Source organism: Schistocerca serialis, chromosome 11 (genome assembly GCF_023864345.2).
Source record: "Schistocerca serialis cubense isolate TAMUIC-IGC-003099 chromosome 11, iqSchSeri2.2, whole genome shotgun sequence".
NCBI classification, from domain to species: domain Eukaryota; kingdom Metazoa; phylum Arthropoda; class Insecta; order Orthoptera; family Acrididae; genus Schistocerca; species Schistocerca serialis.
In genome coordinates, this window is record NC_064648.1 from 110,508,716 (window position 1) to 110,524,696 (window position 15,981).

Consider the following 15,981-nt stretch of genomic DNA (forward strand, 5'->3'; position numbering starts at 1 on the left):
CATGGCCGAGGCTAACAGTCGAATAACCGGTAGGTAAGCTGGGAGGGGAAAGAAGCAATCCGAACCACAGATTTACTCTGACTCCCCTCCCCCCCCCCCCCACCGTCCGGCCGGTGTGGCCGTGCGGTTCTAGGCGCTTCAGTCTGGAACTGCGTGACCGCTACAGTCGCCGGTTCGAATCCTGCCTCGGGCACGGATGTGTGTGATGTCCTTAGTTAGGTTGAAGTAGTTCTACGTTATAGGGGACTGATGACTACAGAAGTTAAGTCCCATAGTGCTCAGAGCCTTTTGAACTTCCCCCCCCCCCCTTCCGTCCTCAAAAGGAGACAAACGGAACACCCTCTCTAATATTACCACCTTCCCGCGGATGGTCAGACGAGAATGAATGGCGGGAAACCTCCAAAATATACGGCTGGTATGATTAACAAGAATAAGTAAATTGAATTCAATTAAACTTCATAAAATCCGTCAACAGTCATTACTCAACTTGAGGTGCCTTACGACTCCCAGGAAGATTCCTTCTGCGACGAGCAGTTTAACGCCCCATACCACGGAGCCGCTGCTTGCGTCGCTTACGCTGATGCCGCGGTCTGCGCGCTGTCCCTCTAGCACCGGCAGAGAAGTCGCTTCTCGATGCCCCGACTGCCACCTCTCCACCAGAACCCACACAGCCACTCCTTAAGCCCACGCGAACAGCCCACTTTTCCCCTTTCCCGCTAGAGGGAGACGCCGCAGCCTTCAATTGCGACAGCGGCGCCACCGCCAGAAAACGGAGGGCGACTGCTTCACGCTACGCGCTGCGACGCGCGTTTCAAAACTAACTTTACTAATGCTCATGTACGATAGAATCCGCAAAAGATTTTTCTGGCCAGATTTATTTACGAGTGTCCGTCACTATGAGTCCCACTGTCGAGAGTGCCATAGGAGAAAGGCAGTTCCTCCGAAAGCACCTGGCCGACTCATACCAATTCCACCAGCCGGAACACCTTTTCAGCGTGCTGGGACTTACCTCCTCGGACGGTTTCCAACGTCTGCTAGTGGCAATAGATGGATTATTGTTTGCATTGATTTTCTGACACGCTGCGCCATTACAAAAGCCGAAGCACCCGTGGTAGCCACATTCATCGTGGAAGACATTGTATTAAAAGACAGTGCCCCAAGGTCGTTAATTACTGATCGATGGAAAGTTTTCCAACCGCATCTGGTGACACAGATAAACCTTCGGTACAACATTACTCATCACATGACGAATGCCTTCCATCCGAAAACTAACGGGCTTACTTACCGCCTTAATAAGGCCTTGGCCGACATGTTATCAATGTTCGTCAATGTTGAGCAGACCAACTGGGATGAGGTGCTACCTTTCGTGGCGTTTGCCTTCAACACCGTCAAACAAGAGACCACAGGATTTACGTCATTCTTCCTGGTGTATGGGCGTGAGGTGACTACGACGATGGACGATACCGTCTTTCCGTTACATCCTGATGACGTGGACGACGACTACATCAGCCAGGTGTTAAGCAGAGCCCAGGAAGCTCGGCAGTTAGCTTGACTCAGCACGCTGCAGGCTCAAGAAAACGATCACTGAGGGTACGACGCGAGCCAGCACCTTGTTGTCTACCAGCCTGGTGACCTCGTCTGGATCTTCACTCCTGTTCGGAAGGTTGGTCTCTCTGAGAAGCTACTCAGGCCCTACTTAGGAACCTTATAAAGTTGTAAGACAGATGTCTGATGTTACTTATGAAGTTGAAGATTTCAACCCCGACACAAGACGATGAGAGATCGTAGATACGCTGCACGTCCTTCGAATGAAGCCCTATAAGGATCCTGCAACCCAGGGTAAATTCGAAGCTCCAGCAAAAAGCAGAAAGGTGACGAAGAGCGTAGCGGCAAACGAAGTTCTAAGAAGATCACCGCAAGGGCGAGAATCGGTCATCGGGATGATTCGTTCTCGGACTAGGACGATGTAACATCGAGACGATGTTCACTCAAGGACGGAGAAATGTCGCGGAAGAAGCTGAGTAGCAGCGTGGTGTGTTTGTTATGATACTAAACTGTTGCAGGAAGGGTCATGAGTTCAAAACTCACGTGCGCCGTACAATTTTAAATTCTACATTCGGTTCGAGTACATTCTAGAAGTATCCACAAATGTGAAGAATCGTTGTACTGGAATGTTCTGTAGCATTATGTATACTGTATGTGTTCTGGCCAGAGGCAGTTTGCTCCATGCTGTTCTAAGTGCAAGTGCTGAATATACCTTCGTTAAGTGAAGACAGTGTTCGTTATTCATCTACTTACACCTTCTTCTACGTGACTCTATGCTAGGTTTTCAATTATTCGTAGGATCCTCTTGTTGTTAGACATGATCTTCTTAGATTGATTGCTTGTCATTATCCATCCCTGCACTGCATGTTCAAGTTCTGGGTGAACGAGTATTTGATGTGTAAACAATGACACTGGTTGATGATTGTGTGTGTTTCTGTAGTAGTGTAAGATGTCGTGGTCTCCTGAACTTCATTACTTACATATTCTTCCCCCACAATCATATTCCACACATCAAGATGCTTCATTCGAACCCAAACTCGATAAAATAAATTCAATGTTGTATGTCTTCATGTTAATGATATGCAATATGCAATGGTTGAAATACTTGAGGCTGGCGTACACACACACATTCCAGACAAGACGGTCACAGGAGCTTTAAGTTGAAGAGAGGCAGACCACACGCTGGGAGGCCGGTCCATTCAGAGAATGAGTCAACCTCAACCGGCCATGGAGCGGACAGCATTTCCCCGAGTGAAAGGAAGAACAACCCCATGTTCGGCTTAAAAGAAAATTCCGCTACATTGCGTGGGCGCGCCCAGCCTACGCATTCTGTATAAATATAGCATGCAGTTTCAGAGGTTTTCACAGGGAGACAACAAACGCCAAACGCCAATGCTACAGATTTCCTGATTGGTCGCCTTAAACGAAACGTCATTCTCCCGTTTTAGAAGAGCAGTGCTGATTGGCAGACGATAATCCTGATGCCTTGAGCTGAAGAAGTAATGGAAGAGACTGAAAGATATACCCCTTCACGTCTGGCGTGGAGAGGCGCCGTTCCGTTATCTCTCTTGGAGCGAGAACACGTAACGAGAGAGTGCGCGCTCGTACATGTACTCAAGGAGTGAGGAACAAGTCTCTCCTCAGTACTTCACTGGGAGAGCACCTCTGTCGAGAGCGAGTCGAAGTGCAACTGTATATTGAGTCCTTGCAATTAAGTGTTGTTCACTGTGTTGGCCGCCACACTTACTGTGATGTGTGAACGGACAGTTACACTCCTGCGAGCGAATTTTTGCATGGCATTGTGGTGGACTGGTTATCTGACCGATGTACCACGCCAATAGTTAAACTAGGGGCGAATAGGAGTCCTTGACTTCATCATGGCGTAGGGAGAGTTTGATTGACGAAGGTCAATCCAGATAGAACGAGAGTTATCTTATTTGTCAGCAGGGAGCAGTGCAGACAGCAGTCATCGCAGCTTACGGTATTGTGCGCTACAGCTCTTGCGAGCCCAATATTTCCTCCACAACAGCACACTTCACTGCATTTCACACGCGACAGCCTCAACCGTACCTAGCAATTCAAGTTGAGTAGGCACGGCTCTGAGCCATTCTGCCAAGTCAATAATAATCTTAAACTTTGTATATAAATTTCATTAGCGAATCCTATGCTTGAGAGGTAACTTCACATTCTGAAAAGAACCTGGAAATAACTTGTTCAGTTCATAACTAAGATTGCCAATGTGATTTTTTCAGAATTTTTGCAAACATATAATAATTTTCGTTAGTTTCATGTTTTTCTTACACTAACTAGCACTACTCCAGTACCCAAGTATCCCATTAGTTACGTAAGAAATCTTGTGAATTTTTGTGTCATTTCCTTAGAGTGGACGACTCCAGAAGATATTTATTGCTGAAAGTTTTTGAGGCATTTCTCTTTAGAACGTTAGGAGCGTCTTTCTGACTTCTGTAGTAGTGTGAGGGTGGAAATTGCATCTTGCAGGAGCCACAGGGTAAAGGGTACATCTCAGATTAATTCGTTGTGCAGAATAACAGAGTAGCAGATCAACCCCCTTTCGCTCACAGTGTTTGTTCCACTATCATATAAGCATACACTAAAGGATCATTCTTTCTATGTATTCGCAATACATTACATTTGTCTACGTTACGGGTCAGTTGCCATTCCCTGCACCAAGTGCCAATCTGCTGCAGATCTTCCTGCATTTCGCTGCAATTTTCTAATACTGCAACTTCTCTGTATACTACAGCATCATCCGCGAAAAGCTGCTTGGAACTTCCGACACAATCTACTAGGTCGTTTATATATATTGTGAAAAGCAATGGTCCTACAACACTCCCCTGAGGCACGCCAGAGGTTACTTTAACTCTGTAGACGTCATTGAGAGCAACAGACTGTGTTCTGTTTGCTAAAAACTCTTCAACACAGCCACACAGCTGGTCTGATATTCCGTAGGCTCTTACTTTGTTTATCAGGTGACAGTGCGGAACTGTATCGAACGCGTTCCGGAAGTCAAGGAAAATGGCATCTACCTGGGAGCCTGTATCTAATATTTTCTGCGTCTCATGAACAAATAAAGTGAGTTGCGTCTCACACGATCGCTGTTTCCGGAATCCATGTTGATTTCTACAGAGTAGATTCTGGGTTTCCAGAAATGACATGATACGCGAGCAAGAAACATGTTCTAGAATTCTACAACAGATCGATGTCAGAGATATAGGCCTATAGTTTTGTGCAACTGCTCGACGACCCTTCTTGAAGACTGGGAGTACCTGTGTCTTTTCCAATCGTTTGCAACCTTCCGTTCCTCTAGAGACTTGCAGTACACGGCTTTTAAAAAGGGGCAAGTTGTTTAGCGTACTGTGTGTAGAATCGAATTGGTATCCCGTCAGGTCCAGTGGACTTTCCTCTGTTGAGTGATTTATGTTGCTTTTCTATTCCTTGGACACTTATTTCGATGTCAGCCATTTTTTTCGTTCGTGCGAGGACTTAGAGAAGGACCTGCAGTGCGGTCTCCCTCTGTGAAACAGCTTTGGAAAAAGGTGTTTAGTATTTCAGCCTTACGCGTGTCATTCTCTGTTTCAATGTTCAATGCCGTTATCATCCCAGAGTGTCTGGATATGCTGTTTCGATCCACTTACTGATTTAACGTAAGACCAGAACTTCCTAGGATTTTCTGTCAAGTCGGTACATAGGATTTTGCTTTCGAATTCACTGAACGCTTCACACATAGCCCTTCTTACGCTAACTTTGACATCGTTTAGCTTCTGTTTGTCTGAGACGTTAAGTCTGCAGCGAAGCTCTCTTTGCTTTCGAAGTAGTTTCGTAACTTTGTTGTTGAACCATGGTGGGTTTTTTCCCGTCCCTCACAGTTTTACTCGGCACGTACCTGTCTAAAACGCATTTTACGATCGCCTTGCACTTTTTCCATAAACACTCAACATTGTCATTCTCGGAACAGAAATTTTCGTTTTGATCTGTTAGGTAGTTTGAAATCTACTTCTATTACTCTTGCTAACCTGATAAACCTTCATCCCTGTTTTTACATTCCTATGTTTGTCTGAGAGGTTTTGGCTGCGTTTACGTTTGCAGTGAAGCTCTCTTTGCTTTCGCAGTAGTTTTCTAAGTTTGTTGTTGAACCACGGTGGGTTTTACCCGTCCCTCATAGTTGTACTCGGCACGTACCTGTCTAGACCGCATTTTATGATTGCCTTGGACTTTTTCCATAAACACTCAACAATGTCAGTGTCGGAACAGATATTTTCGCTTTGATCTGTTAGGTAGTCTGAAATCTGCCTCCTATTACTCTTGCTAAACAGATACACCTTCGCCGGCCGGTGTGGCCGAGCGGTTCTAGGCGCGTCAGTCTGGAACCGCGCGACCGCTACGGTCGCAGGTTCGAATCCTGCCTCGGGCTTGGGTGTGTGTGATGTCCTTAGGTTAGTTAGGTTTAAGTAGTTCTAAGTTCTAGGGGACTGATGACCTCAGATGTTAAGTCCCATAGTGCTGAGAGCCATTTGAAACATTTTTTTAGATAAACCTTCCTCCCTTTTTCTTATATTCCTATTAGTTCCATATTCAGGGTGCTTACAAGGGAACATCCCCATCAGACCCCCCTCAGTTTTATTTATAAGTTGGCATAGTGGATAGGCCTTGAAAAACTGAACACAGATCAATCGAGAAAAGAGGAAGAAGTTGTGTGGAACTATGAAAAAATAAGCAAATATACAAACTGAGTAGTCCATCTGTATGATAGGCAACATTAAGGAGAATGTGAGCTCAGGAGCGCCGTCGTCGCGTGGTTAGCGTGAGGAGCTGCGGAATGAGAGGTCTTTGGTTCAAGTCTTCCCTCGAGTGAAAAGTTTACATTCTTTATTTTCGCAAAGTTATGATCTGTCCGTTCGTTCATTGGCGTCTCTGTTCACTGTAATAAGTTTAGTGTCTGTGTTTGGCGACCGCACCGGAAAACCGTGCGATTAGTAGACGAAAGGGCGTGCCTCCCCAATGGGAACCGAAAACATTTGATCGAAACGTCACAGGTCAACCGATTCCTCCACAGGAAATATTCATTGACCTTGTTATTGAAGTCGCGAGCTATATTTGCTGGATTCATATTGCCCTCGGAATACATCTCACGTATTTAATGCACTGTCGTCCAAAGTAGCGAACAGTCAACTGGCAGCCAGGGAGCCTCGTTAGCAGGAACACTCACTTTTCCTTGCGCTGTAGTCGACTGACGTCGTATGTTTCGATGTTTGTTTAGGTGTAGCGTCCCCATACTACGGCGCAGTTACCTCGCATCGGACGGGCCCACGGGTAGATAATAATTGTCTGAAAATAAAAAATTAAACTTTTCACTCGTGGCTCTGAGCACTAAAGGGACTTAACATCTATGGTCATCAGTCCCCTAGAACTTAGAACTACTTAAATCTAACTAACCTAAGGACATCACACAACACCCAGTCATCACGAGGCAGAGAAAATTTCACTCGTGGGAAAGACTTGAAGCAAGGACCTCTCATTTCGCGGCTGCTCACGCAAACCACTGGACCACGGCGCTCCTAAGTTCACGCTGTCCTTGATGTTGCCTATCTTGGGTATGGACTACTCAGTTTGTATATTTTGCTTTTTTTTCATAGTTCCACACAACTTCTTCCTGTTTTCTCGACTGATCTGTGTTCAGTGTTTCAAGGCCTGTGCACTGTGCCAACTTGTAACTAAATCTGAGGGGGGTGCGATGGGGAGGTTCCCTTGTTAGAGCCATTTGAACCATTTTGCTACATATGAAGTTACGTATAATCTCCCTCAGGTCGCACTTCGACGCTAAAGAAGGCCACGCCTGCAGATTTCTTATGCGTAAACAACCGTTTTTTGAGATCCTTCGTCACGTGTGAGAGTGGAACTAGTTGTCACCCTAAAAGCGTGCGGCAGACGCTCGGATGAATGGACAAGCGCGCCAGCCGCCAGTCAGTGTCACTGCGTCGGTGATCCGGGCGGGTGACGCCACACCCGCTGTGGTTGACTCAGCCTGCGGAAAGGCTTCCGCCGCCCCCCCCCCCCCCCCCTTTACCAGGCCTCACGCACTCGGCGCGTTCGTGGCTCAACCTCCACAGCCGGCGATGCATCCAGGGAGCGCGGCCGCTTTCCTGCTGGTCCTGCTGGCGGCCAACCACTCCTCGCTGCTCCGCTGCGCCTGCGACCACTTCGCCAACGTCACCGACGTCGACGGCCGAGGCGGACTCAGTCACAGTCAGGCGGAGATATGGACAAACTACTGTCTCCACCAGAGTGAGTACTCTGACCTACAGTAGGCGTTCACGCCACGTTACGGACCGTGCAGTTTTGCAACTACTAACAGGCGGCTTGGCTTGCGCACACTTTTATGAAGGACGATGAAACATTCTCTGCCCGGCAGTGCAGGACTTTGTTTGGAACGGGCTAAAATGCTCTTTGGTTTCACCCTTTTAGGTCTATGGAATTTGTCGAAGCCTCTTCCAGAGAGAATGTTTCATGAGCTATCAGAGACGAGATACTGGCAGAAGTAAAGCTGTGAGGACCGGCCGTGAGTCGTGCTTCGGTAGCTCAGATGGTAGAGCACTTGCCCGCGAAAGGCAAAGGTCCCGAGTTCGAGTCTCGGTCGGGCACACAGTTTTAATCTGTCGGAAGTTTCATGTCAGCGCACACTCCGCTGCACAGTGAAAATCTCATTCTTGAAACATCCCCTAGGCTGTGTCTAAGCCATGTCTCTGTAGTATCCTTTCTTTCAGGAGTGCTAGCTCTGCGAGGTTCGCAGGAGAGCTTCTGCAAAGTTTGGAAGATACGAGACGAGATACTGTCAGAAGTAAATCTGTGAGGACCGGGCGTGAGTCGTGCTTCGGTAGCTCAGATGGTAGAGCACTTGCCTGTGAAAGGCAAAGTTCCCGAGTTCGAGTCTCGGTCGGGCACACAGTTTTAATCTGCCAGGAAGTTTCATATCATGAGCTGCGATTTGCAACGTCTTAAATTATCGATCTAGAGCTCTCATACCCTTTTCATGAGCAGAGAAGGTATCGCACGTCCGGCTCCGGATCTAACCCCGAGGGCCGATGTGCTGGTCAGCCTGGACATGGTTTTCCACATCCCGCTAGGTGAATACCGGGCTGGTCACCATGTTCAGCCTCAGTTACACGGCTCGCTGACATCTCAACACATTCTCACTCTTCCATGGATTACACTCGATGCAGACATTTCGGCTGCACTAATTCTGTCCCAGGGGGTACGGGGTGGCGGCAGGAAGGGCATCTGGCCACCCCTTAAAGATTAACATATTAAATCGAATTCACGATGGCTGACCCTACGCAACAGCGGGACATAGTTCAAGTGATAGATATATAGATAGGTAGACAGATAGACAGATAGATAGAAGGTTTCGCAAGCGAGTGAGAATATGTGGAGGGTGGAGGGTGGCAAACACGATGGATAGCTTCTACATTAACAAAAGAAGATCGTGTCAGGTTGTGACACACCTTATGTTTTACTCACCTACTGAGATTCAGACATCACAATACAGGCCAATTCAAAATAAATACAGCGATGGAAAGTGGATGAGAAAATTTAATGTATAGCGGTACATCTCCAAGTATTACACAGAATGTAGAAAGAACATCCCATTTCCGCAAGCGCAGTTAACCGGAAGCTGACGCATGCGCGGTGATACACAATGGATCTCGGTGCGGAACAGGAGACAGAATACTCGGAAATGTTTATAAAATAAAGGGATACGAGAAAACATTTCTCAAGTGTATAAAAATCACCTTGTAGTACAGCCCTAAGGACCTTAATTTAATATCGCTTAACACTCTGTGATACGTATTTTTAAAATTTTTTGTTTCAAAGTAATGCTTACTTCGCGCCCCACCCACAGACCAGAATGGGATAAGGCAAATTTGTTGAAAACTTATTGCGTGAAATTGTACGGAATATCATGTTAAAACTATGACAAAGTTCTTTAATGAACTGCTTAGAGTAAGTAAAATAGAATCTTCAAAAAAATAATTTACAATAATAAAACACTGTAATGGCTCTGAGCACTATGGGACTCAACATCTTAGGTCATAAGTCCCCTAGAACTTAGAACTACTTAAACCTAACTAACCTAAGGACATCACACACACCCATGCCCGAGGCAGAATTCGAACCTGCGACCGTAGCAGTCCCGCGGTTCCGGACTGCAGCGCCAGAACCGCACGGCCACCGCGGCCGGCAAAACACTGTAATGTCATTTTGAAAAATGTACAATTATTTTTAACGCCTAGTACCAAGTTAATGTTACTTTACGTTACTAAATTCCATCGATCGTGCAGCAGCTGTATTTTCTGACTTGCGAATAAAGAACACAGATGCCCAGTAATAACTCCAACAACCTATTAATGACCAGCTAGACAAGTTTCTCTCTCAAATCTGTGTGGTAAGCCGGTTCTTTCTGCCAGTCGATAGGCTAATGACCTGGCAAAGAGATGTATGACTGTTGGAGTAAAGAGTCTGCTCTCTCCATTGACTACAGCTTCATTGCCACCTCGTATTCTTGTTCTGCACTGAACAAATTTTGAAATTTTCCATTTGTTCTGTCAACTCTGTACTCGGTATTATTCTTAGCTTTACGAATGTTCCTATTCAGCGTTGATTTGGGAACTTTAAACTCCTTAGATACTTTTAAACCCCAATTCAGAAGGTAAAGGGGCTGAAACTATCATTTCCATTGATTTAATATCCCATTTCTTTATATCAGTCATTTAATGTACTTCACACTATCTAGTAAAGCAAGGGGGGGGGGGGGAATAAGTAATTACTTTGACATCTACTTGCGTCCAGTAATGACTGATGAGGTAGTGACGCTGCAGCACTCTTTCCGCCCCAAGAGCAGATTTCAGGTTAGAAACTTTTATGGACTGACGGATTTAGACCTGTTATGTAGCTGACGTACGGGGAATTGCAAGTACTTTAAGATTACGTGTCATTCTGTGGCGTAAAGCTAACAGTTAACGGTTCATCGTGCTTCGAAATTCACCGAAAGTTGTAAGAACGCAACTGAAAACGTAAAGAAGACCCGTTCACTTAAAACTCGCCCACCACACAAACTCGAAGTGGCTGCCGCAGCTTGTCTTCCGTTCAGAGACACAGCCTCACGTCACTACAGCAGCAAGCAGCGCTCTCCATCTTAGAAAACCGCACACATCCGCCGTGTCCCGCTATCGCGTTCTGCTCCGATTTCCCGTAACTGGAAGGCCCAGTGTCACAAGAGGAAATGAGGGAGTTCTCCGTGCGAGAAATTAAGAATAGTTGTTTCGTCATCCCATGGCAGAGAAGCTCCCGGCAGCGATACAATTAAGCGGCTTATCCAAATACCGACAATGACGGATTGTGTCGGCAGTTTGGCGCAGCACATGTTTGGGCAATGGAAGAAATACCGGCCGGTGTGAAACGGACTACCGCTGCCATCTTGTCAGTTTGAGCTAAGGATATCACGTTGAACACCTGTTGGTTACGTACGGCTTTTTTTAAACTTTCTTTTATATTTTCTGCAGTTCTCACCAAAATATCGCTAGTCGTTTGCAATACTATATGCAGTTTCAAGCCTGCAGTCAGAAAACTTCTTGCCTCCTTTCAGTCGTATTTGCCCGGGATCACTCTGAGAACGAGACACCACACAGTGGATACTATAATTATTAATATTAATAACAATAATTCATTTTTGTTATGGGCAACGTCAGGCAAAGCCACCAGTCAAGTGAGCTTCAATATTGCTGAATAACTAGCTCCGCAGATAACGAAGAGATTGATGAAATGTGTGATGAGATAAATGAAATTATTCAGACAGTGAAGGGAGACGAAAATTTAATAGTCATGGGTGACTGGAATTCAAAAGTATGAAAAGGAAGAGAAGGAAACGCAGTAGTTGAATATGTAATTGGGATAAGGGATGAAAGAGGAAGCCGCCTCGTAGAATTCTGCACAGAGCATAATTTCATCATAGCTAATACTTCGTTCAAGAATCATGAAAGGAGGTTTTATACATGGAAGAGGCCTGGAAATACTGGAAGGTTTCAGATAGATTATACAATGGTAAGATGGAGATTTAGGATCCAGGTTTTAAGCTGAAAGACATTTATAGGGGCAGATGTGGACTCTGTTCACAATCTATTGGCTATAAACTGTAGATAAAAACTGAAGAAACTGCAAAAATTTGAGAATTTAAGGAGATGGGACCTGGATAAACTGATAGAACCAGAGGTTGTAGAGAGTTTCGGGGAGAGCATTACGAAACGATTGACAAGAATGAGGTAAAGAAATACAGTAGAAGAAGAATGGGTGGCTTTGAGGGATGGAACAGTGAAGCCAGCAGAGGATCAAGTAGGTAAAAAGACGGGGGCTAGTAGAAATCCTTGGGTAGCAGAAGAAATACTGAATTTAACTGATGAAAGGAGAAAATATAAAAATGCAGGCAAAAAGGAATACAAACGTCTCAAAAATAAGATCTATAGGAAGTGCAAAATGGCTAAGCAGTGATGGCTAGAGGACAAATGTAAAGATGTAGAGGCACATATCGCTAGAGGTAAGGTAGATACTGCCTACAGGATAATTAAAGAGACCTTTGGAGAAAAGAGAACCACTTGTATGAGTATCAAGAGCTCAGATGGAAACCCAGTTCTAACCAAAGAAGGGAAAGCAGAAAGGTGAAAGGAGTATATAGAGGGTCTATACAAGGGCGATGTACTTGAGGACAATATTATGGAAATGGAACAGCATGTAGATGAAGATGATGTGGGAGATATGATACTGTGTGAAGAGTTTGACAGAGGACTGAAAGACCTAAGACGAAACAAGGTCCCAGAAGTAGATAACTTTTCATTAGAGTTACTGATAGCCTTGGTTGAGTTATCCCTGAGAAAACTATATTATCTAGCGAGCAAACAGAAATAAAATAATTCTAATTCCAATGAAAGTAGGTGTTGACAGATGTGAAAATGTTTGTTGGAACACGTGAGGCAATAGTGACCCTACGATTCATCTTACAAGGGGAGGCCGCCAATTGTGAAATTCAGATTCGACTCATACTGCGCATAATAAAAGCTCATGGCCAGAGGTGTAATGTGGCAAAGCACCAAGATGCACTTCTCAACCGTTGTCGAGAAAATCGACAGTTAAAAGAAACCGTTGCCGTGAAATACTCTCTACGATTTATAATTTTATACAGCGTTGTGGCGCAGTGGTAAGCGCTCGGGGTCGTAATCCGAAGGTGGCCGGATCGAATCTCGCTTCATGCCACTTTTTTTTAGTATTTGTTTTTTGTAATTCAAGTATATATTATATACATATATATATATATATATATATTGCCTGGAATTTTATATATACACACACACACACACACACACACACACACATATATATATATATATATATATATGTATACAGTTCAGAAGCGCATCACAGTAATCAAAGCACGAAAACAACGATGTTCCCTTTACACTGAGGGGGGGGTCGTCCGTTGCACGGTCTATACTGTGTTCATCATAAGAACAAACGTGATGTAAACATTACGCCATGTATCCTTCCGCCTTTGCTTGAATCTCATTGGACTTCGTTTCTCGTGAAGCGGAAGGCAAGCTGTGTCCACTACGATCACAACGATACGTTTTATGATACAGGGTGAAAAGTATTTAAACGACAAAATTCTTGGAGGTTGTAGGGGACATCGAAACAAATATTTTTCCCTAACATCATTTTTTTCCTATGAGGATTATTTAAACCAGTGGAGGTCGTATTACGCTCTCAGCTGTTAGAGGTCGTATTTCGTTCAACAGTTGTTAGAGGTCGTATTACGCTCTTCAGTTGTAGGCAACTGCTGTCCACCAGTGTATTAGTGCATTGTCTCTGTTTACTAATGTAGCGATACACCTGGACTGAGTACACTGACATGATTGGTGCGTACTACGTAGCGCACCACAACGGACGAGCTGCACAGCGGGTTTATCAACAACAATATCGTAATCGCCGTATCCTGCATCATACGACCTTTGCTGCTGTGTACCAACGTCTGCGTGAGACCGGGTCATTTAGCAGATTACCTAGACAGGGACGCCGTCGCACGGTAAGAACGCTGCAATTTGAGGAAGCTGTCTTGCAGCATGTGGAGCGGAATCCTTCAATCAGCACTCGTGCAATTGCACGTAACATGGGGGCGAATCAGACGAATGTATGAACAGTGCTTCGAGACCGATTGTTACGTCCATTTCACATACAGCGTGTCCACAACCTGGAACCAGTTGGTTATCCACCCAGAGCACAGTTTTCACAGAGGCAACTGGAACAGTGTGAAATGCATCCTGCTTCATCAGTTTGTCTACCGATGAAGCAACGTTCGGGCTTCATAGAGTCTTCAACATGCTCAATTCGCATGTTTGGAGTGAAGATAACCCAAATGCCACAGTTACTAGCGTTCATCAAGTGCGGTTCTTCGTTAATGCGTGGGTCGGTGTTGTTGGGGGCTGTTTAATTGCGCCGTATCTGCCACCTAAGCAATAGATAGTTAGATAGATAGTTAGAAAGATAGAGAGAGAGATAGAAGGTTTCAGATGTGAGTGAGAATATGTGGAAGGTGGAGGGTGGCAAATACGATGGATAGCTTCTACATTAACAAAAGAAGATCGTGTGCGGTTGTGACGTACCTTATGTTTTACTCAGCTACTGAGATTCAGACATCACAATACAGGCCAATTCAAAACAAATACAGCGATGACAAGTGGCTGAGAAAATTTAATGTATAGCGGTACATCCCCAAGTATTACACAGAATGTAGAAAGAACTTCCCATTTCCGCAAGCGCAGTTAACCGGAAGCTGACGCATGCGCGGTGATACATAACGGAACTCCGTGCGGAACAGGCGACAGAATATTCGGCAATGTTTATAAAATAAAGTGATACGGGAAAACATTTCTCAAGCGTATAAAAAAGCACCTTGAAGTATAGCCTAAAGGACCTAACCTGAAAATCGGTTAAAACTGTATGATACGTATTTTCACATTTTTTGTTTCAAAGTAATGCTTACATATTCCCACAGACCAGAATGGGATAAGGCAAATTTGTTGCGAACTGGCTGCGTGAAATTGTACGGAATATCATGTTAAAACTATGACAAAGTTCTATAGTGAACTGCTTAGAGTAAGTGACATATAATGTTTAAAATAAGTCATTTACAATAATAAAAGATTTTAATGTCATTTTGCAAAACTGTAATTATTTTTAATGCCTTGTACCATCCTACTGTTACCGTCACGTTACTAAAGCCCATCGATCGTGCACCAGCTGTATTTTCTGACTTTCGAATAAAGAACACAGGATGCCTAGTAATAACTCCTACAACATATTCCTGACCAGGCAAACAAGTCTCTCTGTCGAATTTGTGTGGTGAGCCAGTTCTTACTGGCAGTGCTTAGGCTAATGACCTTGGAATGAGATGAATGACTGTTGGACTAAATAGCCTGCTCTCCATTGACTACAGGTCTGTTGCCACTTCGTATTATTGTTCGGCAATGAACAAATCTTTAAATTTTCCGTTTCATTTGCCATCTCTGTACTTGTTATTATTCTTAGCTTTATGAATTATTCTTTTCGGAGTTGATTCGGCAAATTTAAACTCCTCAGATACTTTTAAACCCGAATTCAGAAGGTAAAGGGGCTGAAACTGTCAGTTCCATTGATTTACTGTCCCATTGCTTTATATCAGTCTTTGTGATATAGTTCACACTATCTAGTAAAGCAAGGGGAAAAAAATTAGTAATTACTTTGACATCTACTTGTATCAAAGAATGACTGTGGAGGAGGTGACGCTGTAGCATTATTTCCGCTCCAAGAGCAGATTTCAGGTTAGAAACTTTTATGGACTGACGGATTTAGACGTATTATGTGGCTGACGTACAGGGAATTGCATGTACTTTAAGATTACGTGTTATTCAGTGGCATAAAGCTAACAGTTAACGGTTCATCGTGCTTCCAAATTCACCGAAAGTTCTAAGAACGCAACTGGAAACGTAAAGAATACCCGTTCACTTACAAATCGCGCTCCTGGAAAAGTCGAAATGGCTGTCGCAGCTTCTCTTCCGTTGAAAGACACAGCTCCACGTCAATACAGCAGCTAGCACCGGTCTCCAGCTTAGAAAACCGCGAATTCCCGTCGTGTCCCGCTACTCCGTTGGGCTCCGATTTCCTCTAACTCGAAGGTGCAGAGTCACAAGGCGAAATGAGGACATTCTCTGTGTTATAATTTAAGAACAGTCGTTTCGTCATCCCATGGCAGAGAAGCTCCTGGCAGCGATGCAGTTAAGCGGCCTCTCCAAATGTCGACAATGGCGGTTGGTGTCGGCAGTTTGGGGCAACACATGT

The 15,981-nt window shown here is 44.7% G+C and overlaps 1 protein-coding gene across 1 annotated transcript in view; it reads left to right on the plus strand.

Annotated features, from left to right (window-relative positions):
* The first annotated feature begins 7,679 nt into the window (after positions 1-7,679).
* The window catches only part of LOC126426509 (uncharacterized), an 88,603-nt gene continuing 80,301 nt past the window's right edge, over positions 7,680-15,981 (plus strand). Inside the window, exon 1 of the mRNA XM_050088415.1 lies at positions 7,680-7,848. Within this exon, the coding sequence (XP_049944372.1) occupies positions 7,680-7,848 (169 nt within the window). The remainder of the gene's footprint in view (positions 7,849-15,981) is intronic.